Source organism: Panicum virgatum, chromosome 3K (genome assembly GCF_016808335.1).
Source record: "Panicum virgatum strain AP13 chromosome 3K, P.virgatum_v5, whole genome shotgun sequence".
NCBI lineage: Eukaryota > Viridiplantae > Streptophyta > Magnoliopsida > Poales > Poaceae > Panicum > Panicum virgatum.
In genome coordinates this window covers 57,440,343-57,467,202 of record NC_053138.1, presented here as the reverse complement: position 1 = coordinate 57,467,202, position 26,860 = coordinate 57,440,343, and the positions used below count along the sequence as shown (strand labels likewise).

The 26,860-nt window shown below is 44.0% G+C and overlaps 1 protein-coding gene and 1 long non-coding RNA gene across 3 annotated transcripts; one reads left to right on the top strand and one right to left on the bottom strand.

The window, feature by feature from the left end:
- Positions 1-989: 989 nt before the first annotated feature.
- On the top strand, positions 990-26,860 carry LOC120699848 (disease resistance protein RGA5-like). 2 transcript variants are annotated; one of them, XM_039983936.1, is made up of 5 exons: positions 990-1,564; positions 1,847-2,242; positions 2,579-4,568; positions 4,734-4,872; positions 26,443-26,860. In XM_039983936.1, the coding sequence occupies exons 1-3, from the start codon at positions 1,164-1,166 to the stop codon at positions 4,071-4,073; spliced, it is 2,292 nt and encodes a 763-aa protein (XP_039839870.1). In that variant the 5' UTR covers positions 990-1,163; the 3' UTR covers positions 4,074-4,568; positions 4,734-4,872; positions 26,443-26,860. The 2 variants fall into 2 exon arrangements, with proteins under 2 accessions (XP_039839870.1, XP_039839871.1); XM_039983937.1 differs by lacking the exon at positions 26,443-26,860 and having other exon boundaries at positions 1,001-1,564; positions 2,579-4,242; positions 4,324-4,568; positions 4,734-4,876.
- On the bottom strand, positions 8,404-9,074 carry LOC120699849. Its single transcript, XR_005685666.1, has 3 exons — positions 8,863-9,074; positions 8,630-8,757; positions 8,404-8,516 (listed from the first exon to the last, which is right to left on the bottom strand). It is a non-coding gene; the product is annotated as an uncharacterized LOC120699849 (long non-coding RNA).

Sequence of the window (26,860 nt, the reverse complement as noted above, 5' to 3'; positions counted from 1 at the left end):
GTTGCACGGTATTACAATTTAGGGTGTCCATTGTGTCCGGTTTTGTAGTTGGGGGTTAAAGTTGGACAAACCCAATAATTAAGCGGTCAAAAATGGACTTATTCCTTTTTTTTTATCAAACTCTGCTTTATATTAAAAGTGTATAAAGGTTCTCCACCACTAACTCTCTTTTTTTAGAGCTTCCCCACCACTAACTCTTATGATGCCCGGCTGGTCGCTCTGCTGCGTCCTCCCCCCATTTACAAATAAAGGCGAGGGCCCTAGCAAATGCAAAATTTTTGTTTGGTTAGTAATTCGTAATCGATGTTGGACAACAGACCGGCTGGAAAAAAGAGGTCTTCCCCATCTGGATCGTTGCCCTCTTTGCGACCAAGAAGAGGAAAATGTTCAGCACATTCTTACCTCTTGTGTTTTCGCGTGTCAATTTTGGTTTGAAGTCCTGCAACCTTTAAACTTATCCCACCTGATACCCAGTCGTAGCATTGACTCCTTTGCTGATTGGTGGAGAAGGTCTTGGAAGAAATAGGAAGGGCTTCAACTCCCTATGCATTCTTGGAGCTTGGATTCTATGGAAACATAGGAATGCATGTGTCTTTGATGGGATGACCCCAAATCTGCAGCGGGCACTCCAGGATTTCAAGGATGAATCCCTGCTTTGGAGGTTTGCTGGGGCTAAGGGGCTTGCTGCCCTGAACCCAGGAAGGTTGATTGAGCAAGTTTAGGACGTTAGGTGCTGTGTGGTCAGGTCCTAGGCTCTTTTTTGTAATAGTCCACTGAGTTTGCAGCTCTCATTCTGGTTCAAGGTGATGTGTTGTCTATTGTAATTGGACCAACTTTTTTCCTCTTAATACAAATTAATACAAAGATACGCAGCTGTCTATTGTAATTGGACCAACTTTTTTCCTCTTAATACAAATTAATACAAAGATACGCAGCTCTCCTGCGTGTTCGAGAAAAAAAATAAAGGCGAGGGGAGTGGCGGCGGATCCAGATCAGCAGTTCCCCACTACTAACTCTGATGATGCCCGGCTGGTCGCTCTGCTGCGTCCTCCCCCCATTTACAAATAAAGGCGAGGGGAGTGGCGGCGGATCCAGATCAGCTCCACCACCACACCGCTTGCTGCGGACAAGCAACGCAATCAACAAGCAAGCACACCGCCACCATGGAGTTTGCGAGCACCCTGCTCCCCAAGCTCGCCAAGCTGCTGCAGGATGAGTACAACCTGCACAAGGGCGCGAAGAAGGGCATCGGGTTCCTCCACAGGGAGCTCGAGGCCATGCACGCCGCCCTCCGCAAAATCAGCGAGGTGCCAAGAGAGCAGCTCAACGACCTGCAAAGGATCTGGGCCCGGGATGTCAGGGAGCTGTCATACGACATGGAGGATATCGTCGACACCTTCATGGTGGACGTCGAGGGTCCTGATCCCCCAAGCAAAAGGGGCGCCAAAAAGATGTTGAAGAAGATGATAAGGAAGGTCACCAAGGCCATGGCTCGTCGTGAGGTCGCCAAAGAGATCAAGGACATCAAGGAGCGTGTTAGGGAGCTGGCCGAGCGACGTGACATGTTAGCTATTTCTTTCTGCAGCATTTCAATTAGTAGCCTCTTTTTGACATTAATTAATCTATTATTTTAGTTTCCTAGCTCTCTACTTGTTACTCCCTCCGTTCTAAATTGTAGGTCATTTTAGCAAATTTAGATGCATAATTTTTGCTATGAATCTAGACACATTGTATATGCATTGCAAAATCTATGCATCTAGATTTGTCAAAAATAACCTACATTTTGGAACGGAGGGAGTATATATGAACCGTCTTCATTGCATTGGTTTCCTCGGACTGCATGCAGGTACAAGGTTGATGATATTGCTCCTTCTAAGAAAACCCTTGTTGACCCTCGCCTAAAAGCACTGTACACCGAGGCGACTGAGATTGTCGGCATTGAAGAAGCAAAAGAAGAAGTAATCGCGGGGTTGACTGAGGGAGATGGTGGCCAGCAGAAAAAGATAGTCTCTATTGCTGGTTTTGGAGGACTCGGCAAGACAACACTTGCCAAAGCAGTGTATGATGAGATTAAAGGACAGTTTGATTGCACGTGTTTTGTTTCGGTGTCTCGTAATCCTGATGCAAAGAAGCTTCTCAAGGACATTTTGTATGAGCTTCACGGAGGAGGACATCCTGGTGCAAATTTGGTTGAAATAAAGCGCCTCATTGATCTTGTCCGTGATTTTCTCCGTAACAAGAGGTACGTGCGCCTGCCATCTCGTCATACATGTGTACTAGTATTTATTATTATTTTCCTTACATGTGGTACCTGCAATTCATTATACATGCCCGGCCATATATTTTTCTTACTTGCGTACGTGCACATGAATACATGATGAGCGGGGCACGCTAGAAGTTGCACTTGCACGTGCGCCTTCTTTGATTTGATGAAAATACTATAGTACTATACTAGTGGAGCATGCATGGAAAAAAATTGAAGTTGGAATATTAAAAAAGCTACATAAATTATCTTTACTTGAATTATTGCTACTAACTATATACTTATTATACACCTTATCCATTGCCATAAACATAGGTACCTCATTGTTATTGATGACATATGGGATAAAGAACCATGGGATAAGGTAATAGGACTTGCTCTGATGGAGAATAACATGAGAAGTAGAATAATCACAACCACCCGCATTATTGATGTTGCTGAGCATGTCGGCGGTTCCTATAGGCTCAAACCACTTTCTGATGAGAGCTCTGAAATATTATTCTATGGAAGAATATTTGGATCAAAAGATAAATGTCCGAGGCAATTTTCTGAAGTATCTGAAACTATTCTGAAGAAATGTGGAGGTGTCCCATTAGCTATCGTCACCACATCTAGTATGCTTGCTAACAAATCAGAGGATATAAGAGTGTGGAATGATGTGTGTAACTTAATTGGTTCTGGGCTTGGAAGGAATTCTGGTATGGATGATATGAGGAAGATACTATTGCTTAGCTATTATGATCTACCTTCCCATATGAAGACATGTTTGTTGTACCTAAGCATATTTCCAGAAGACTATGAGATTAAAAAGGATCGGTTGATATGGAGGTGGGTAGCTGAAGGTTTTGTCCAACAAGACCAACAAGCAGCCGGAGACCAAAGTTTCCTTGAGACTGGGGAGAGTTACTTCAATGAGCTTCTAAATAGAAGTCTGATCCAGCCCGCGGACATGGATGATGTGGACGGTACACCTCGTGCTTGCCGTGTGCATGATACGATGCTTGATCTCATTATTTCCTTGTCAGTAGAAGAATGTTTCGTCACCACTGTGTTAGGTGATGGGATGGAAAGCAAGGTTCGGAGGTTATCTCTGCATAACAATAGTACTACTTGGCCTACCATGAAGATGCCAAAACTGAGGTCCCTTACCATGTTCTTCAGATATCCAGTAATTGATTTGATGACACCCTCCCTATTACGTGTATTGGATCTACTAGACTGCAATTATTACGACCTTGCAAGCCTGCGGTTTGTTGGGAGCTTATCTCACCTGCGGTATCTAGGTCTAGGAGGTCGCAATATGATTATTAGTTCTGGAACTGATCAGCTCCCCATAGAGATAGGGAAGCTGCGTTTTCTGCAGACGTTGGATTTATCGAAAATTAGAGTAGAAGAACTGGCATTGAGTGTTATTACAGGTCTAGGACAATTGATGTGCCTACGTACAGGTAGTAGTACTGGCTTGGATGCAACAAGGCTGCCAGATGGTGGGCTGAAGAAGCTGACCTCCCTTGAAGTGCTAAGTGGGGTGGTTGTGACGTCTAAATGCATTGTTGAAGAGCTGGGCCATCTGACCAAACTGAGGGTACTTGAGGCCACGGTCAAATTATCTACAGAAGAGGCTGATGATGATGAATGGACGGCGCTGGGATCCCTAGGCAAACTGACCAAAGTTGAATGTCTTCATACTCGTGTTCATGAATTTGCAGATATATTAATCTCGATGGCTCAATGGCGGAGCCACTATGCAACCTACGGCGGTTTTTTGTTCGTTTCATCAAGGTGGTGCCCACAGCCCCACATGGATTAGGCCTGCATTGGTTCCCAACCTCTGCTACCTGGAGATATGGGTGAAGCACGAGCGAAGGGACGACCTCCGAGTTCTGGGCACCCTGCCGTGTCTTCGTCATCTCAGTTTCAGAGTGGAAGGAGGAGCGGTGGAAAGATGTGCGGTTGGGGCTGATGCTTTCCAACATGCGGTAAGCTGTGAATTTAATATATGGGATGGAACAGCCGTGCTCCCATGTGCATTCCCACGAGGCGCTATGCTCATGCTCCAGGACTTTATGTTCCATATGGGATGGCCGCAATTAAGGAGAGTGGCCGTTGAGGATCTGGATCTGGGCCTTGGCCACCTCCCGTCCCTTCGGAGTGTCACTGTTTCTGGCCTTGGTTATTATTTCGGAGATGATGAAGCCAGAAAAGATAAGATCAAGGGCGTGAGAGAGAAGCTTGAGCAGGAGGCGGCTGCCCACCCCAACCATCCTGCTCTTCGCATTTATTGATACTAATTAATTATTAGCAGGTATGTATATGTACTGTACCTCTTGGTTCAATTCCCTTGCCGATCTGTCATACTATATATATATATATATATATATATATATATATATATATATATATATATATATATATATATATATATATATATATATTCCGATCATATACTTAATTACTATACATACATCAGGCTAGCTAGCTAATTAAGAGATCCATCCCATCGGCGAGGAGGTGCATACTACTTAATAAGCACATGCTGGGAGAGATCGACGAGAGTGAAGCTGAGGCCGGATCGGAAAAGTTGATCGAGTAAATTTGCTCACTAGTAGGTCCGTACGTACTCCATCCTCTTTCATTAATTAATTGTCCTGCATTTATTTCTTTTCATATATGCAAATTCATTTATTTATTGCAGCAGCATGCAGTAATATATATATAGGACACTCCTATTCCATACCCTGGGTAAATAATATTCGGTACCCGAGCGCACCCACCATCGCGCCTCCGTCCGAGGCCCCCGCCGGGTTTTCCCGTGTGAGCGCGCCCGGTCCTGGAACTGCTGGGTGCTGGACTCTTCGATCTCGCCAATTTTCCACCAGCAGGCGGTTTCCAGTGCCCGTGCTGCCACGTTGCGTCACCAGATGAATCTGGCAAAAGGCACGATGTGGACCTTTTTGTTATTTGATTTTTATATTTAAGAATTGAGGATTTCATCAGCTAGGACTGTCACTATCTTCTAATAATGGGCAGAAACGAAGCTCTTCCTATGTGGGGCATAGCTAATTCGCACGCGCCCCAGCAGAGCAACTAGCAAACGATCGGACAACCTAGTATAATCTATTTTGGACATCCTGTTAATTCCCTTTCTCTTTTTAGATCTTCCGCAGCAAATGCCGCCCACGTTGATTTTCCTTCCCTTTTCACTGCACAGGTCCTTTTCTTGTTGGGCCGTGGGCACAATTCTCTTTTAGGGTGCATAATTTTTTTTCCCTGAGAATGTGGGAAAGAGGGAGTAGTACGGGTGGGGGATGTGAAATAAAAGTTAGATTCAAACCAAAAAATTATTTTTAGAAAAATGAGAAAAACAATAATTTTAGTAAAAATATTAATTTCTATTTATCCAGGATGCACTAGAAAAAAGTTACATATATAAGTTATAGGAAAAGTTGTGTAGACAATTTTTTATATAAATCGTTCACTGTTCTGCGTATGTAGCATAAGTTATATATCTAAATATGTTCGAACAAAAGATATATACATAATTTTCTATACTGGCAAAGTTAATATGGGTTATAAGAAAAAGTTGTGTATACAAATTTTTATATCAATCGTTCACTGTTCTGCGTATGTAGCATAAGTTATATATCTAAATATGTTCGAGTAAAAGTTATATACATAATTTTCTATTTTTTCTTGGATGCACTACAAAGTTAATATGGGTTATAAGAAAAAGTTGTGTATACAAATTTTTATATCAATCATTCACTGTTCTGCGTATGTAGTATAAAGTTATATATCTAAATATGTTCAAGTAAAAGTTATATACATAAATTTTTTTAGTGGATAAGTTATTACATCCTTTTTGCATAAGTTTAATATATAGAACGATAACACAACGTGCTGGATGACGTAAAATAGTATCATATATAAGTATGTAGAGAAAAACCAAAACAGGTGATAATTTTTCACACATATTATCATTATCAATAATGTAGACTACCCGTTTGTTGCTATTCGAACTCAAAATGATTGCATCATTTCGTGACAAATCTGGGAAAAAAACACAAAATATGTCAATACCAAAGAAAAATATACATTTTTACATAAGTTATGTGTGATAAAATACAAAGTTATATATGATAAAAATATAAAAAGCGTGTCAATACTTTTTTGCGAAAAGTAATTTATGAAAACACAAAGTATGACACATAACTATGTAAAACAAAAACTTATGTCGTGTTAAGAAAAAAAAAGCTAAGTATAATTAAATGTAATGATAACTTATGTGTCACATAACTTGTACGTAAAAAATTTCTGGTGTCAATAAGTTATATGTGGCAAAATATAAAGTTATGTATGTAACATGTCAATACTTTTTTCAAGTTATTTATGAAAAAACACAAAAGTATGTCACATAATTATGTACAAATTAAATATATTGATAACTTCTTTGTCACATAACTTAAATGTAAAAAAATTGGTGTTAAGAGAAGGTTACTAACAAGATTATGGGAAAAATAGATTAATAATTAAGAAAGCACAGATTTCAAAAATCCACCGCCGCTTGTGGTCTTTGAGTGCTTGATATTTGTGGACCCCACATATTTTCAATTTCCAATATTCCTAAAAACTTGGTTGACTACTTGGGCCAGCAACCACGACGCTAGCAACAAAGTGGGCTGAAAAAAAAATGAATCGATGACGGGCCACGCCGCCAGCAACAAACTGGGCCGCAAAAAAAATGAAAAGGATGGCGAATTGGGCCAAACAAAAAATGGAACACGGAAAGGGAAGGAGAGCGCGCTCCCGCGCGCCGGATCCCGCGGCTGTCGGATCGATTGCTGGAAAGAGAACTAGCGTGCGATGGCCAAAATGGAATCGGGTCCTATGTGCTGATTATAGCTGTTTCCTTGGTACGTTCAATCCTTTGCTGTTAAATTTCAGCATATAAATGAGATATAAATGACTAGTATACGGTTATGATGATTGATCGAGTTCTCTAGATTGGAGTTCACATTTCTGAACAATCCATTATAGCCAATTTTTCAGATACATGTGGCGACCATATTTCTAATTAATTCACTGTAGTTATCTTTTTTCAAATTTCAAATCGATGTGGCCAGTGACATTTCTAATTAATTCATGTAACCAAATTTTCAGTTTGTTGTGGCAACTTCATTTTCCAGTAAAGATCAAGACTGCCATTTTTCTTGGCTTCACATAAGAAGATAATGCTATATTGAGTATTACTGCATCTGCACCTACATGTCTAATTTTTTTCACCTATTCTAGTCCCATTTTCCCTGTTTCATTATTATAATTACGGTTTCTTGCAGGCTCGATAGCTATGTATAACGGCATGGTGCTACATACAGTCTGGACTTTCTTCCTTCTCAACGATCTTTTTAGCTGACTATTTACTGACAATGAGGGAGTGAGAATTCTATCCTGGTTGAGTTCAGAACCTACATGTCTAATTTTTTTCATCCTTATTATCTGCACTAGCCCATTATTTTGCGTTGACTAGTGAAGAAATCCTCCATCATCAGCCATCACTATATCAATTTTTATACTGACAAAAGGAATTCTAGAATACAAAACCAGTGACAGCTTAAGTCGACTAAACAGGTTAAGCATTGCTTTGTCTAAATACCTTCAAAATTTTGCTTTGTCTAAGGAACAATCAACAATTCGTACAGTTCCAATTTGTCAAGCTGGTTAAGTGAAAGAAAGAGCATGCCTGAAAGGAACGATACTGCAAAATCTTCAGTCAAAATATCACAGCACTACTTGCCCTCCTGAGCATTTTGTCAAACACTTTACGGGCATGGCGGATGGGCTCCCTTGGACGGGGTGGCACTGATCCTGGTGCAGCAGATGAGCTGCCAGGTTCCATCCCTTGGAGACGTGGCTGCTGCGACTGCTGCAAGGTGAGCTGACATGAACTGTCTTGCACTACTGCTTCACAGGCCTGTCGTACCTGAGCTAGAGGAACCTGTACCCTGGAACTGTCTTGCAAGATGGAATTGAATATTAAGAACAAAACTGAAATTGGATAAAAAATGTACTTCTGTCACACTATACGACTTCGAAAGCTAAAGTGTGCCGAAATGAATCAGATCGGAATCATGTCAGAAAGATAACCTTGATTTCCACACCCTGGTGTGCTGCCTCACGGAATCAAATGGGAAATAGGAAAAATATCCTGCAACTCCATGATTGCAACAATCGACAGCCAAAATTCATGTACTATCTGCATAAATCATTGGCACCACCACGAGAAATCAATCAAATTCAACTAAAATCAGACCGGAAAAGGACACAGGGCACCTTGCGTTGGCGGGGAGAATCAGACCTCATCCATACCTCATCCATCAGAAGAGCAGATTGCTGGGCAGGGGCCTGGGGATGCTTCTACCACACATCGCGTGCAGCTGGACCAAAGTGGGCCGCCGTGCCGGATCCGCCCGAATGCTACACCATCGAAGAAGCTCCTGTGGAGCGGAAGGTAGGGCGATGGGTTAGCTCCGCGCATTAGGTGCATCGGGTTGCAGAACTCTGGCCGGCGGTCGACGGTAACGGTGGCGGCAGCTACTGACCTGTGGGCAATGACGACGGGAGTGGATCACCATGCCGAGCTCGGAACGCACGATGGCAAGATGATGAATGAGTTCCCGCGCGTTAGGATTGGGTCGCGGGACTCCGGCCGGCGGTCGACGGCAATGGCGGCGGCAGGTACTGATCTGATCTAGGGGCGATGGCGACAGAGCGGATCGACCTCGCGGAGCTCGGAACGGGCGGCGGTGCGACGGGCGAAATTATTATTATTATTATTATTATTATTATTATTATTATTATTATTATTATTATTATTATTATTATTATTATTATTATATGATGAGGGGCGAATTGATCGGCTTGGTGGAACGGGGTGATGACTGGGAAAGAAAAACCGCCGCGGAGGTGGGTCGTCAAAGCCGAGCACTGGCCGGGTGGATCGGATGCTAGGCCAAACCGGGCGCAGGGCGGGTCGAGGCTGGCGCGGCTGCGGGTTGGATCGGGACGCTGGTAGGTTGGCTCGGGTACAGAATTCCCTATTCTATACCTAGGGTACAGTATAGAGCTAATATATATATATATATATATATATATATATATATATATATATATATATTGTTATTTCTTCATGTGCAACTTAATTTGTTTGCATTTTTCATGCATGCATCTCTATTGTTAATTACTAGAAAAGGTCGCGGCGTTGCCGCGAATAACCTGTGGACATGCCTGTTTTACCGTGGATAGACTTGTTCTGTGTACAAATTGAATTGGCCATATGTTTTCAATCTATAGACACAGATTATATCTAAAGTACATCAGTTCCATTCGCCTCATCCTCTCTGCAGCTGACCAAATTAGATAATAGCAAGATTTCCATAAGTTTATATTAACGTAGAAACAGTTATTTTCTTATAAATGATCTAATTTGGTTGACCTAATGGGTGTAGTATATGATAGCTCTTCATTGACATATGTACTCGTTGTGTTAATATGGATGATCAGACTTGGTAGATATATTTGTTGCATACTAAATACTAATATACATTTGATAAAGCTATACATTGGAATCCAATTGAGACGCTAAGTCATGATTTATTTTTAAGTTGTGTTACTATTCACCTCCTCTCTCTTCAGGTCTTTCTTTCTTTTAAAAATCTCACTTTGGGCTAGGTTATTTGAGAACAAAAATATTCTTTAAAATTGTTATACTAATATCATTATTATTCTTACTTATTATTGTTATTTTTGAATTATCTAACATTTGGTAAAAGAAACTTCAGCCATTTCAGCTTAATTATATTGATCGACCTATTTTAAAGTTGATCAATTTTCAAACTACAAATTGAGCATAGCTCAGTCGGTTATGTTTATTGTGGTGGAGCCTGTCCATCCAGATTTGGCATGATGCTTGCATTTTCAGTTGTAGGCGACATTCGACTCGATAACGATGCAGCCATAGTGATTTATAGTTAATCTTGAGATTCAGCCAGCCTGGTCTCTTACTTGCATTTGTAAGCGTCAGATCTGTATTCGTGATAAATTGAAAAATTCAATTTTGAAATTGTCCTAAGTGTGCATATTAGTAAAATTGAAGACAAATATCTACTTATCTTAATTTTAGTTTGATACTCAAATTAGCTGAAAGCTTATGAAATTCCAACACTTGGATTTTTCAAATATCTTACGCTTTGAATACTGTAGCTCCATTCTTCTATTTGTTCCCCATTCAAAAAAAAAAAATCAGGAGCAGCAGCTTCACACCCCCAGCTCTGTTCTCTCAGATTTTGCCGATTACCCTGCCTCCTGATCCCCTTTTCGTTGCTGCAGTTCTTCCACCTCCACGCCTCCCTGTCTGTCTTTTCCATTGAGCAGTCTCCATGTCGGAGGAGGACGACAGGTAGCGACGGGCCGAGGGCTGCGCAGGCCTGTGTGTGTGCCCGTCGTGCGCATGCGATGCCCCGTGTGCATCCGTGGTGAGCTGCTGCCCTGCCGCCCTGGGCACACGTCCTGGTGGCGAGCGTACTGTAGCGGTGTAGCCCCACCGGCGCCGCGCCGACGACTTGTTGTGGCTTGAGGTAACCCGGTGCCCGACCAGTGGAAGCGTTCCCGGGACGATGGGAACGGGGAACAGGGCCATGCTAGTCCGCGCGCGCCCCAGGAGGCTTCCTGGCGCGCGATCTCCGACAGCAGCAATCTTTCTTTTTTTGGAAAGTTTTTTTTTCTGCATTTTTCTACTTTTAGAAATTTATAATTTGTAAATATAAATTTTTAGTATAACTTTTGCGCGTCTTCAGTGGAGAATAATCATCATAACTTTTTATGATATACATAACTTTTTCGTATAATTTTTTTCTAGCAACTTGAGGAATAATTTTTTAGTACAACTTGTACTTAACTTTTAGCATAACTTGTAGAATGTTATCTTTATCAGGGAGACTTCTCGTACAAATTCTTTTACACAAGTTCATCATACAACTTTTTACGCATAAAATTCATCATACAACTTTTGAGTACAAATAGTCAACAATTTTTATAAAAAAAAGTTGTCAAGAGAACTTCAACACATAATAGAACATAAAAAAAAAGAGAACAACTGAAAAGGAAAAATTCTCATCATAACTTTTTATGGTGTACATAACTTTTACATACAACTCTTTCGTAATAACTTGAAATACAATTTTTAGCACAACTTTCATGATACATATATAACTTAATGTATACTTTTATAAATATAACTTACAGAGGACAACATTTTAGCATAAATTGTATAAAGATGTTATCTGGAACATTTCTCGTATAACTTTTTACGCTCAAATTTATCATACAATTTCCAAACACAAGTCTCGGTATAATCTTTTAGTATGATTTTCATGCAAAAGTTGTCAATGGAATGTGAAGGAAAAAATAGAAATGAAAAAAGAAAATAAATACCTGGACCGTCACGTCACTCACTCACGTGGGTGAGTGCAGCTCGCGGCAGCTATAGCATCGCGCTCTAGGAAGGTTGGCAGCGCGCGCTTGCTGTTTTGGATTCCCGCGGGGAACATGGTTCGCTAATTTTTAGAATCCTGTAACGAGGGAGGGATACCTCTGGAGAACAATAATTTTGGAACGTGAAATGTGTTCCATTTTAGGCCGTGTTTAGATCCAAAATCTCAAAATCTAAAATTTTTGTAAATAGTATATATGGTGTATTAAATATAGTTGAAAAATAAATCGCATTACACAAATGGACTGTAAATCGCGAGACGAATCTAATGAGCCTAATTAGGGCGCGATTAGACACTAAATGGCCACAGTAAATCTACAATAAATATGTGTTAATGATGGATTAAATAGACTCATTAGATTCGTCTTGTAGTTTACAGACGAGATCTATATATAATTTTGTGATTAATCTACATTTAATACTTCAAATATTGAAAGATTCCCTTCCAAAATTCAAAAATTTAAAATTTAAAATAAACTAAACACACCCTTAGTTTGGAACGATATTTTGGATCGTGTTCCATATTAAAAAAAATCCAAACAAGAAGCGATGCTGTCCTTGGTTCCTAGGCTGGGCTTAGGTAGCGGTCCATTTATCTAACAGGCTACCACCAGCAAAGCACAGCACACCTTATCTTCTTCCTCCCGTCGGTCCCCAGACCACCGCACACCAATCCCTGGAATCCCCCAGCCTGACCAACCAAATCAGCTGCTATAGCTATCGATGGCACCGGCGTCGTGGCCCTCTACGGCGGCCACCCACGGCTTCCGCGGCGTCGTCGGCACCAGGGAACCAACTGTGCGTCGAGGCAGCCGCCGCGTACCAATAGTGAGCGGTTCTTATTCCGCTTGCATCTGGGAGGTTGGGACGACGATCCAAGCGCCGTTCCTCCCGCGTACCAGCAAACGTCCCGCTTCCTTCCCGTTCCTCGCTTGGGAACGAAATTCTCGGAACACAGAACGCTGGGTCGTTCCGCGTTCCCTGTGACTAAGGACCCCTGCCGTGCGGCGACGACGACGGCTGAAATGGCGAGTTGCAGCCCCAGCGGCGCGGCCTCGGCTGGTTGTGGTGGTCGTGTTTATGCGTGGGCTCCCACTTGCTTGTCCACCGGCGAGCTCTGGCTACTGCCCGCCACGCGGTGAAGGTGGGGCGGGCCGCTGCTTCCCCCAACCGGCCATGTGGAGGGGAATGTCACGGCCCAGAAAAAAAAAGAAAAAAAATAAAAATCCCCGCCGGGCCCCACCTGTCAGTCTCCCCTTCCCTCTCTCTCTGTTTTTCCTCCGCGCGCCCGCGTCGTCGCCGCAGGTCAACTCCGGCTTCCGTGCCATGTGCCGGCTATCGTCGTCTTCCGTGCCAACCCCTCCCTCCTCTCATCGCCCTCCCCTTATCCACGTCGAGCCCGGCTCCGTTCCCCTCAAACCCTAACCCTACCCATTCCCCCCATCCTCCATTGCCGCGCCACCCCGAGCTCCCGTCGCCGCCGCGATTCGCCCGCTCCGGTGAGCGCCGCCTCGATCCCTCGCACGGGAAGCTTCTCCTCCCCCTCCTCCGATTTTGGCCCTCACCCGGCCCTCTCTCCCTTCCTGCAGCGCCGCCGGCGAGCGCCCCGGTCCGCCGCCGCCTCTGCTCGTCATGCCGCCCCTCCGCCGCCGCTCCTCGTCTGCATCACCGCCGGTGAGGCTTGCCGCCGCCTCCTCTTTCCCGTGCGCGCCTCCCCCGGTCTGCTCCGGCCCCGCCCCGTCGCGCTGCCTCGCGCCACCGCCGCTCGCCGTCGCCGCGCACGCGCGTGCTCCGCGCGACGCCGTGGAAGCGCCCACGCGCGGGTCAAGGCGCGTGGCTTGCCTTGACCCGGCGGGTGGGTCACTGGCCCGTGGGACCCACCTGTCGGCCTCTGGCTGACGGGTGTGGCCTGATCCGGGTGTACCTAGCAAATTAGCTAGGGTTCCTTTAGGTTTTATATTTCTGCAAACTTGTAAAATCTCTAGAAATTCATGTATAGTTCCAAAAATTGTGAAACATATTTTGTTGGATTCCTCTTGCTGAGATCTACTTAGGAAAAATATTGTTGTGCATGTTACTTTGTTGTAGATTTATCTATAGATTTATCTTGCAAAAGTGAGTTTATTGCTTAGTTATTTGTATGCTGCTCGAAAAATGTCAAACCAAATTTTGTTACACTCCTTGTAATGTTTAGTTTTCAGTGGTACAACTTGCTCACTTGTTTCCTTGCTGTTTGTTAGGGTTTTATTTCAATTTCATGCTTGCTGTCCAAAATATGGTTTAATATAGAACTTTTTACTGGAAAGTGTGAAAGTAGTAAAACCAGTTTTATTAGCTTTGTGTTCCTTCCTAGTTTCCATGATAATTTTCTTGGATTTGTTCAGTTTATTTTTCATTCATTTTCTGTTTTACTTTGTTTAGAGTGTCTGAAAACTGTTTTATTTATGGTTATTTATAGGAAAATTCTTTTACTGCTAAACAAATTTTCATGAGTTCTTTGCAATGTCCTTTGCATGCTCAAATTATTTCATGATTTATTCTTGTTGTTTAGTTCATTTCTTAATTCTTGCATAGCATTCATGCATTTTAGTGACCGAGCCGTCGGAGAACGAACCCGTGGAACCCGCCGAGTCCGTTGAGCCCGAGCCTGGAGTCCCGTTCGTGGTCGAGTCGGAAGTTAACCAAGGCAAGCAGCTAAGCATATCCCTTGTACCTATTTAATCTGATTTAGTTTAGCTATCTCACCGGGTAATGTTGGGTTATATATTATGTATGTATTGCATGCTTGTACCTACTTTGATGCATTCTCCTGCCTTGATTCGTTTATATATATCCTTGGCACTAGTTAGACAGTTAATAACTTAATCTGACTAGATGCTTAGCACTGCTTAGGATACTTCTATTGCTTGCTAGAAAGGAATGGTTTGGAGTATCACACTTACTTGTTTATCCTTGATCGCACTTGAGCTGGGGCAAGTAGAGTTTGGTAGTACCGAGATTCGAGCGGAATGGTAGGGCCTAGAGAATGAAGTCACATGGGCATAGTCCGCTTGGGTCGATTAAGGACCGAGTGGATGCCATCGGCCTTGAGCACCTTTCCGTGCTACCACATATCCAATATAATGGAACGGATGAGCCAATTACCTTCTTTGACTTGATCATTGGGGCACGGTCTCAGATGCGTGGCCAAGGGCTATGCAGAGAGGTTTAGTGTGTCCCAGGTGGAACTATGTGTAGGAAAGTTTAGAGAAGTCTCCGGTGGAACTAAATCTCCACGCGCAAGCTGGGCGTACCCTCAACGGTTGAGCCTTGTTGGGAACGGTTGACGTGAGTACCCCCTTGCCCGGCGTGATCGGTTGGGTGAGTCGTATGGTCCTCGCGTCGTGTGGGTAAAGTAGTACACCCTTGCAAGGTTATAATCAATTCGAATTGCCGCGCTCTCGGATATGAGCAAGCTCTTGGTTCGCCGAATTCCTCTTAGAGAGTTTCGGTATTGTTAGTTTGAGAATCAGGTCTTGTCAATGATCTGCTGGCTTTTATGTTACTCTCTTAATCAACTAAAAGTGTTTGGGCTGGGCAAGATTAAATACTTTTGATAGGTGTTAGTGTAGAGAGTTAGTGCTTGCGCAATAATTACTTAACCTTAAAGCTTTTACTTGAGTCTTTGCATGATCCTTGTATATGTAATCGCGTAAGTCTTGCGAGTACCTTCTGTACTCAGGTTGCTTTCTAAACCTAGTTGCAGGTGAGCCCGAAGTGGTGTTCGGCCATTTCTACCCCGCTGATCCAAACGCGGGGGAAGAATAGGTCGTGGTGGCTGTAATGATGTCCTTGAGCAAGGCGTCATTACTTTAGTAAGTCTTTATCGTAATCGAGCTTCGCGAGAGCATGTAAATGTAATAAACTTTATGTTTCTGTTTAATATGGCTTTCGTGAGCCCAAGGCTTGTAAGTGAAGTTTGAAACCCACCTATGTTGAACTTGTAATATTAAGCTGTGAACTCTGATTGTATAAAACTGCTCTTTGTGGATTTTTGGCGATGTATTCGATTGTAAACGGTATGTGCATATGCTGATTCTGGGCGTATGTTGGAGCACATACCGGGACTACCGGATTTGATATTATTTTGAATGAATGACGTGTTGGTTATTCGTGTCTCTAGATGTGGGATAACACATGGCACGCTCTCCGGCAAGCACGTGTTAACTCTCATCTGGATGATAATGACCGGCGGTTCGTTTAAAATAGTATCAAATTGGGCGGTTCTCACAATGGGTATCAGAGCTGAGTTTCCATGAAGTGAACCTAAAATTTGTGTAGTGGTTTGAGAGTCAAATAAAATTTGACTACTTGCACTAAGATTTACTTTGATTAAAAATTTGAACCTAAGTTAAAATGCTAACTTTCTTCTTATGTCTTAGAGCTAATTCTTTCTTACTGCTTCACTTGTTTAATCAAGACATGCTTAACCCCTCTTGTCTTCAAGAGTAGCGGGAGCGTAGGAACCCCCTTTCACCTGCTGGAAACCTTTTGTGCCTTTTACCGGAGCTGAGAAGGTGGGAATCACCCATTGTCCTGAGCGCTAGTAGGAGGGTTGTAGCGCTGTTGGGCAATGCGGTTGCTTCGAGTCATGAGTGCTAGAACGTTAAGGCGTGCTCACGATGTGAGGAGACGACATATTGCATTCATACCTTGCATGCATGCATACTTTTTCCTGTGGTTTCTAAATTTGTACTTAGATCAATTTAGTGTGCTGCTATCAAGATCTTGCCTAGTTGGTTCTAGTTCATTTTAGTGGACCAAATCTACTCTATCTTTTAGAGTTACTACTCTTGTGTTGATCGTGTGTTAGATTGTTATCTACACATTGTATTTCCACCCTGCCTTTGTGTATCATTCCCTATCTTTCATTCCTGACTGCTAACCGTTTTGTTTATTAATAAGATGGTGTTGCGTTCGGGAACCGAAAGGGATGGTGCCAATGGTTCGGGTGGCAACAACAATCGCCGCAACGAGGATCCCCTTCCTAATCCTCCAATTCACCCAAACCTCGCGGACGTCCTGGCCCGACAAACTGAACTTATGGCGACTATAGTCAATCAGATGGGCAATGTTGGCAACCATGGTCCAAGAGCTGAGCCTCAAGTGAACAGGTTTGGGGATTTCTTCCGCACCAATCCTCCCATCTTCCATGGCTCTAAAGATCCTCTTGATGCGGATTTCTGGCTCAATGTGATTGAAGAGAAGCTTGGTCTTATTGAGTGTGAGCCCCATGAGAAGGTTTTATTTGCTGCTCACCAACTTCATGATGCCCCTGGGGCATGGTGGCGGAACTTCAAGGCATCTCACCCTGCCAACTACCGCTTCACATGGGAGGAGTTCCGCACAGCTTTTCGCTCCTTCCATATTCCCAAGGGTATCATGGACATCAAGAAGAAGGAATTTCTGAATCTCACTCAAGGAAGTCATGATGTGATGGCCTATATCAATGCCTTCAACACTCTCTCCCAATATGCACCTGAAGAAGTGGCCACCGATGCCAATAAGCAAGAACGCCTGTACGACGGGCTCTCTGCAGAGTTGCAAGACAAGCTCTCCACTACCAAGTTTGAAGATTTCAATGACTTGGTGAATATTGCTATCAGAGCTGAGCACAAGATGAAGAATCTTGAGGCAAAGAACAAGCGCCCTACTCCTGCCTCGACAGGCGGTAGCTCCTCACGTCCACGTCTGGGGCCTTCTCCTTTTCCACCTCGGGCACCGGGTACTCAACCTCCCCGTCCTATGTGGATTGTGCGTCATCCTTAACCTCCTCAAGGACAAGCTCCTAGGCCAGTCAATGCCTATTGGAACAACCCAGGTGTTACCGCAAAGGGTCCATGCTTCAATTGTGGTGGCCTAGGTCACATCTCCAGGGATTGCCCCTCTCCGAGGCGTGGTGGTGCCTTCAATGCACCCAGGCCCAATACTCATTTACCTCAAGCACAACGCCAAGAAGCCAAGCCACAACAAGCTCCTAAGCGTGGCCGTCTTAACTACACCACCGCTGAAGAAATTCTGGAGAATGCTGAAGTCCTCATGGGTACGCTCCTAATCAAATCTCACCCTGCTATGGTTCTTTTTGATTCTGGAGCAACTTTTTCTTTCATCAGCAAGAAATTTATGCTGCGTAGTAAGCTTGAGATGCAAAACCTACAAGTGCCATACCATATAGAATCACCGGGTGGGGAAATCATTGCCAGACACTTTGCTAGTGAGGTTCCAATTCTCATTGAGGGAGTTACTTTTCGAGCCAATTTTCTCATTCTAGACAAGCTGGAGTTAGATGTGATTCTTGGGATGAATTGGTTGGGTAAGCATGACGGAGTTATCAAATGTGGGCCCCGCACCATTGATCTTTTGCATCCCTTAGGGAATAGAGTTTTACTCTCTCTTGCCAAGAGGGAATCTTGTTTATATGCCTTGGCGGGTACCAAAGCCACGGCGTTGGAAGATATTCCCGTGGTTTGTGAGTATCCGGATGTCTTTCCAGAAGAATTACCGGGTATGCCTCCTGATCGTGAGGTGGAATTCATTATAGAACTCAAGCCCGGAACTGCTCCTATCTCTAGACAGCCTTACCGAATGCCTCCCAATGAGTTGAAAGAATTGAAGAAACAACTCAAGATTCTGTTGGATAAGGGTTTCATTCGTCCGAGCTCCTCTCCTTGGGGATGCCCGGCTCTTTTTGTGAAAAAGAAAGATGATAGTTTACGGATGTGTGTTGATTACCGTCCGTTAAACGAAGTCACTATCAAGAACAAATATCCTCTTCCTCGGATTGATATCTTATTTGATCAACTCTCGGGAGCTCGATTTTTCTCCAAGATTGATTTAAGGTTGGGTTATCATCAAATCAAGATTCGAATTGAAGACATTCCGAAAACGGCTTTCTCTACTAGATATGGTCTTTATGAATTCACTGTCATGTCTTTCGGCCTCACCAATGCACCGGCTTATTTCATGTATCTGATGAATAGCATCTTCATGGAGGAACTTGATGTCTTTGTGATCATCTTCATTGATGATATTCTCATTTATTCCAAGACCCAAGAAGATCATGCTCATCATATTCATATCGTCCTCCAAAAGCTTAGAGAGCATCGTCTTTATGCCAAGTTCAGCAAATGTGAGTTTTGGCTTGAAGAAGTATCTTTTCTTGGTCATGTCCTCTCCAAGGATGGTATTGTTGTAGATCCTAGCAAAGTGCAAGATGTTCTTGATTGGAAGCAACCTCAGAATGTCCATGAGATCCGGAGTTTTCTGGGACTTGCGGGATATTACTGCCGGTTCATAGAGAACTTCTCTAAATTTGCGAAGCCTATAACTGAGCTACTGAAGAATGGGATTAAGTTTGAGTGGTCCCCTGCCTGTGAAGCAGCCTTTCAAACCCTTAAGGATCGTCTCACTACTGCTCCAGTTCTTGCTCAGCCAGATATTTCCAAGAGTTTCGATGTTTATTGCGATGCTTCTCGCATCGGTCTTGGCTGTGTTCTTATGCAAGAAGGCCGAGTGGTGGCCTATGCTTCTCGACAACTCAAGCGTCATGAAGAAAATTATCCTACCCATGATTTAGAGCTTGCAGCTGTTGTCCATGCTCTAAAAATATGGCGTCATTATCTGCTCGGTAATCATTGCAATATCTATACTGACCATAAGAGCCTCAAGTATATTTTCACTCAATTTGATCTCAATATGAGGCAACGTCGATGGCTTGAGTTAATCAAGGATTATGACATTGAAGTACACTATCATCCTGGTAAGGCGAATGTCGTCGCCGATGCACTAAGCCGAAAGGCTCAATGCAACTGCTTGACCATAGCTCCTCCTGTGCATACTCTCTGTGATGATCTTCGGAAACTCGGAATTTCTATGGTCAAGGAAGGCTATCTTGCTACTCTTACAGTCAGATCTGATCTTTAGGATCGAATTAAGGAAGTCCAAAAGAAGAATAAGGGTATGGCTCGAATTCAGGAGTTAATGAATGAGGGTAAAGCTCGGTGCTTCTCTACGGATGATCAAGGAGTTCTATTCTTTGGGAAGCGAATTGTGGTGCCAAATGATCATAACCTCAGGCGAGTTATTCTTGATGAAGCCCATAGTTCTCAAATCTCCATTCATCCGGGCAGTACCAAAATGTATCAAGATCTCAAGCAAAGGTTTTGGTGGACCCGCATGAAGCGAGAAATCACTCGACATGTCGCCGAGTGCGATGTTTGCCAAAGGGTTAAAGCCGAGCATCTCAAACCAGCTGGTACTCTTCAGCCCTTACCTATTCCATCATGGAAGTGGGAAGAAATTAGAATGGATTTCATCACTAGATTACCCAAGTCTTCTCAAGGATATGATTCCATATGGGTAATCGTGGATCGCTTGACAAAATCGGCTCATTTCCTTCCAGTAAAGACTACGTATCATGTCAAGCAATATGCGGAGTTATATCTCACTCACATTGTCTGTCTGCATGGTGTTCCTAAGAAAATTGTCTCTGATCGTGGTCCTCAGTTTGTCGCTCACTTTTGGAGAAGTCTTCATGAAGCCATGGGAACTGATCTCACCTACAGCACTGCTTATCATCCTCAAACCGACGGTCAAGCCGAGAGAGTCAATCAAGTCTTAGAAGACATGCTGCGAGCCTGTGCTCTTATATATGAGAAGAAATGGGTTACTTGCTTACCATTTGCAGAGTTCTCTTATAACAATAGTTATCAGGCAAGTATCAAAATGTCACCTTTTGAAGCTCTCTATGGAAGACGGTGCAGAACTCCGATCAATTGGTCCGAATCTTGAGAAAGACCTTTCTTTGGTCCAGATTTGGTGAAAGATGCCGAGGAGCAAGTCAGGATTATTCGTGAGAATCTTCGCATTGCTCAATCTCGTCAAAAGACTTATGCTGATCGTCGTCGCCGAGAACTCCATCTCAAAATTGGTGATTATGTTTATCTCAAGGTTTCTCCATTTAAGGGCACTCGCCGATTTCAAGTCAGAGGAAAGTTAGCGCCACGCTATGTAGGACCCTTTCGGATTATCAAGAAAATTGGAGCAGTGGCTTATCAGTTGGAACTCCCTCAATCACTCTCCGCAGTGCACAATGTTTTTCATATCTCTCAATTGAAGCAGTGTCATCGTGTTCCAACTGACGCCGTCGACCTCGAGTCACTTGATCTTCAACCGGGCCTTACCTACGAGGAACACCCAATTGCTATTCTTGATCGTGATGAAAGAAGATTAAAGTGTACCATGGTGAAATTTGTGAAGGTTCAATGGAGCAATCATACCGAAGATGAAGCCACTTGGGAGCGTGAGGATCGGTTACGTCAAGACTATCCGGAATTCTTTTCCGATGAGTAAGTTTTCTCTCAATCACCTCCACTTTCTTAGTGAAGCTTATTTTCTGGATACTGTTATATGTGTACACAATCACCATCAAGAAAACCATAGGAATGTCTCACACCACGTCATCCCTGTCTTTGTGCACCATCTGTTAGATGTTTATCTTGTCTAGGTGAATGTGGCCTCAACCTAGTCCGAGTTTTATCCTTCTCCTCTTGTCTACCTAAATCTCGGGACGAGATTTTCTTAAGGGGGGGGGGAGATTGTCACGGCCCAGAAAAAAAAGAAAATAAAATAAAAATCCCCGCCGGGCCCCACCTGTCAGTCTCCCCTTCCCTCCCTCTCTCTGTTTTTCCTCCGCGCGCCCGCGTCGTCGCCGCCGATCAACTCCGGCTTCCGTGCCACGTGCCGGCCATCGTCCTCTTCCGTGCCAACCCCTCCCTCCTCTCATCGCCCTCCCCTTATCCGCGTCAAGCCCGGCCCCGTTCCCCTCAAACCCTAACCCTACCCGTTCCCCCCATCCTCCATTGCCGCGCCGCCCCAAGCTCCCGTCGCCGCCGCGATTCGCCCGCTCCGGTGAGCGCCGCCTCGATCCCTCGCACGGGAAGCTTCTCCTCCCCCTCCTCCTCCGATTTTGGCCCTCACCCGGCCCTCTCTCCCTTCCTGCAGCGCCGCCGGCGAGCGCCTTGGTCCGCCGCCGCCTCTGCTCATCGTGCCGCCCCTCCGCCGCCGCTCCTCGCCTGCATCACCGCCGGTGAGGCTCGCCGCCGCCTCCTCTTTCCCGTGCACGCCTCCCCCGGTCTGCTTCAGCCCCGCCCCATCGCGCCGCCGCCGCTCGCCGTCGCCGCGCACGCGCGTGCGCGCGCGCTCCGCGCGACGCACGACACCATGGACGCGCCCACGCGCGGGTCAAGGCGCGTGGCATGCCTTGACCCGGCGGGTGGGTCGCTGGCCCATGGGACCCACCTGCCGGCCTCTGGCTGACGGGTGTGGCCTGATCCGGGTGTACCTAGCAAATTAGCTAGGGTTCCTTTAGGTTTTATATTTCTGCAAACTTGTAAAATCTCTAGAAAGTCATGTATAGCTCCAAAAGTTGTGAAACCTATTTTGTTGGATTCCACTAGCTGAGATCTACTTATAAAAAATATTGTTATGCATGTTACTTTGTTGTAGATTTATCTATAGATTTATCTTGCAAAAGTGAGTTTATTGCTTAGTTATTTGTATGCTACTCGAAAAATGTCAAACCAAATTTTGTTACACTCCTTGTAATGTGTAGTTTTCAGTGGTGCAACTTGCTCACTTGTTTCCTTGCTGTTTGTTAGGGTTTTATTTCAATTTCATGCTTGCTGTCCAAAATATGGTTTAATATAGAACTTTTTACTGGAAAGTGAGAAAATAGTAAAACCAGTTTTATTAGCTTTGTGTTCCTTCCTAGTTTCCATGATAATTTTCTTGGATTTGTTCAGTTTATTTTTCATTCATTTTCTGTTTTACTTTGTTTAGAGTGTCTGAAAACTGTTTTATTTATGGTTATTTATAGGAAAATTCTTTTACTGCTAAACAAATTTTCATGAGTTCTTTGCAATGTCCTTTGCATGCTCAAATTATTTCATGATTTATTCTTGTTGTTTAGTTCATTTCTTAATTCTTGCATAGCATTCATGCATTTTAGTGACCGAGCCGTCGGAGAACGAACCCGTGGAACCCGCCGAGTCCGTTGAGCCCGAGCCTGGAGTCCCGTTCGTGGTCGAGTCGGAAGTTAACCAAGGCAAGCAGCTAAGCATATCCCTTGTACCTATTTAATCTGATTTAGTTTAGCTATCTCACCGGGTAATGTTGGGTTATATATTATGTATGTATTGCATGCTTGTACCTACTTTGATGCATTCTCCTGCCTTGATTCGTTTATATATATCCTTGGCACTAGTTAGACAGTTAATAACTTAATCTGACTAGATGCTTAGCACTGCTTAGGATACTTCTATTGCTTGCTAGAAAGGAATGGTTTGGAGTATCACACTTACTTGTTTATCCTTGATCGCACTTGAGCTGGGGCAAGTAGAGTTTGGTAGTACCGAGATTCGAGCGGAATGGTAGGGCCTAGAGAATGAAGTCACATGGGCATAGTCCGCTTGGGTCGATTAAGGACCGAGTGGATGCCATCGGCCTTGAGCACCTTTCCGTGCTACCACATATCCAATATAATCGAACGGATGAGCCAATTACCTTCTTTGACTTGATCATTGGGGCCCGGTCCCAGATGCGTGGCCAAGGGCTATGCAGGGAGGTTTAGTGTGTCCCAGGTGGAACTGTGTGTAGGAAAGTTTAGAGAAGTCTCCTGTGGAACTAAATCTCCACGCGCAAGCTGGGCGTACCCTCAACGGTTGAGCCTTGTTGGGAACGGTTGACGTGAGTACCCCCTTGCCCGGCGTGATCGGTTGGGTGAGTCGTATGGTCCTCGCGTCGTGTGGGTAAAGTAGTACACCCTTGCAAGGTTATAATCAATTCGAATATCCGCGCTCTCGGATATGAGTAAGCTCTTGGTTCGCCGAATTCCTCTTAGAGAGTTTCGGTATTGTTGGTTTGAGAATCAGGTCTTGTCAATGATCTACTGGCTTTTATGTTACTCTCTTAATCAACTAAAAGTGTTTGGGCTGGGCAAGATTAAATACTTTTGATATGTGTTAGTGTAGAGAGTTAGTGCTTGCGCAATAATTACTTAACCTTAAAGTTTTTACTTGAGTCTTTGCATGATCCTTGTATATGTAATCGCGTAAGTCTTGCGAGTACCTTCTGTACTCAGGTTGCTTTCTAAACCTAGTTGCAGGTGAGCCCGAAGTGGTGTTCGGCCATTTCTACCCCGTTGATCCAAACGCGGGGGAAGAATAGGTCGTGGTGGCTGTAATGATGTCCTTGAGCAAGGCGTCATTACTTTAGTAAGTCTTTATCGTAATCGAGCTTCGCGAGAGCATGTAAATGCAATAAACTATATGTTTCTGTTTAATATGGCTTTCGTGAGCCCAAGGCTTGTAAGTGAAGTTTGAAACCCACCTATGTTGAACTTGTAATATTAAGCTGTGAACTCTGATTGTATAAAACTGCTCTTTGTGGATTTTTGGCGATGTATTCGATTGTAAACGGTATGTGCATATGCTGATTCTGGGCGTATGTTGGAGCACATACCGGGACTACCGGATTTGATATTATTTTGAATGAATGACGTGTCGGTTATTCGTGTCTCTAGATGTGGGATAACACATGGCACGCTCTCCGGCAAGCACGTGTTAACTCTCATCTGGATGATAATGACCGGCGGTTCGTTTAAAATAGTATCAAATTGGGCGGTTCTCACAACGGGTATCAGAGCTGAGTTTCCATGAAGTGAACCTAAAATTTGTGTAGTGGGTTGAGAGTCAAATAAAATTTGACTACTTGCACTAAGATTTACTTTGATTAAAAATTTGAACCTAAGGTAAAATGCTAACTTTCTTCTTATGTCTTAGAGCTAATTCTTTCTTACTGCTTCACTTGTTTAATCAAGACATGCTTAACCCCTCTTGTCTTCATGAGTAGCGGGAGCGTAGGGGCCCCCTTTCACCTGCTGGAAACCTTTTGAGCCTTTTACCGGAGCTGAGAAGGTGGGAATCACCCATTGTCCTGAGCGCTAGTAGGAGGGTTGTAGCGCTGTTGGGCAATGCGGTTGCTTCGAGTCATGAGTGCTAGAACGTTAAGGCGTGCTCACGATGTGAGGAGATGACATATTGCATTCATACCTTGCATGCATGCATACTTTTTCCTGTGGTTTCTAAATTTGTACTTAGATCAATTTAGTGTGCTGCTATCAAGATCTTGCCTAGTTGGTTCTAGTTCATTTTAGTGGACCAAATCTACTCTATCTTTTAGAGTTACTACTCTTGTGTTGATCGTGTGTTAGATTTTTATCTACACATTGTATTTCCACCCTGCCTTTGTGTATCATTCCCTATCTTTCATTCCTGACCGCTAACCGTTTTGTTTATTAATAGGATGGTGTTGCGTTCGGGAACCGAAAGGGATGGTGCCAATGGTTCGGGTGGCAACAACAATCGCCACAACGAGGATCCCCTTCCTAATCCTCCAGTTCACCCAAACCTCGCGGACGTCCTGACCCGACAAACTGAACTTATGGCGACTATAGTCAATCAGATGGGCAATGTTGGCAACCATGATCCAAGAGCTGAGCCTCAAGTGAACAGGTTTGGGGATTTCTTCCGCACCAATCCTCCCATCTTCCATGGCTCTAAAGATCCTCTTGATGCGGATTTCTGGCTCAATGTGATTGAAGAGAAGCTTGGTCTTATTGAGTGTGAGCCCCATGAGAAGGTTTTATTTGCTGCTCACCAACTTTATGATGCCCCTGGGGCATGGTAGCGGAACTTCATGGCATCTCACCCTGCCAACTACCGCTTCACATGGGAGGAGTTCCGCACAGCTTTTCGCTCCTTCCATATTCCCAAGGGTATCATGGACATCAAGAAGAAGGAATTTCTGAATCTCACTCAAGGAAGTCGTGATGTAATGATATCCTTGAGCAAGGCGTCATTACTTTAGTATGTCTTTATTGTAATCGAGCTTCGCGAGAGCATGTAAATGCAATAAACTTTATGTTTCTGTTTAATATAGCTTTCGTGAGCCCAAGGCTTGTAAGTGAAGTTTGAAACCCATCTATGTTGAACTTGTAATATTAAGCTGTGAACTCTGATTGTATAAAACTGCTCTTTGTGGATTTTTGGCGATGTATTCGATTGTAAACGGTATGTGCATATGCTGATTCTGGGCGTATGTTGGAGCACATACCGGGACTACCGGATTTGATATTATTTTGAATGAATGACGTGTCGGTTATTCGTCTCTAGATGTGGGATAACACGTGGCACGCTCTCTGGCAAGCACGTGTTAACTCTCATCTGGATGATAATGACCGGCGGTTTGTTTAAAATAGTATCAAATTGGGCGGTTCTCACAGGGAAGGGGGATGTCTAGATTTCTGGATGCTTCGCGTGCTCCCTTAATGGGCGGGAGGCCTGAACAGCCAACAGGTGAGAGGCCCGACCCGATCCACTGCCTGGGACAGGGTTAACGGGCGGGAGGCCCGATCCGACGGTCGATAATGGATGCTGCGGGAATCTGACGATTAACAGGTTATGAGTGACGTGGCCCAATCCACCACCCGTGGAATGGTTCAGCTTTCGTATTATAGAGATTTCTTCATCAACAGCACCCATGCTGCCTTTTTTCCCCATCGACCAGGGCCCACATGGCCGTGACTTCGTCCTCGTCAGCTACGCCAACACCAAGTTTGCCGATCGTCCTTTTAATTTGCGACGCCCACCGTGTCCACGGCATCGCTTATTATTGCTCCACATGTACAGTACCTCATGATGATCTTAATTATTCACCGCAGCAACAGGTATTTATACATAATCAACCACGCATCCCATGGAAGTACGTAGTGGCAAAAGGTCCATGCCGGGCGAGATTTCATTTTGTACTTTATGCCATTGATAAATATGACATACTACAATAATGCCGGCTGTAACCCTTTTATACCACTATCATTTTCCAAACATGTCATTAACATGACGATGTAGCAATCAACAGTGTTTGTATGTAAAAAGATTTATGCGAGTCAAAAA

Bases quoted from the DNA above. Each gene is read 5' to 3' on its own strand.
- LOC120699848 (XM_039983936.1), top strand. From the start codon at position 1,164: ATGGAGTTTGCGAGCACCCTGCTCCCCAAGCTCGCCAAGCTGCTGCAG. The intron at 1,565-1,846 runs GTTAGCTATTTC...GACTGCATGCAG, and splicing joins CTGGCCGAGCGACGTGACAT to GTACAAGGTTGATGATATTG. The intron at 2,243-2,578 runs GTACGTGCGCCT...CCATAAACATAG, and splicing joins GATTTTCTCCGTAACAAGAG to GTACCTCATTGTTATTGATG.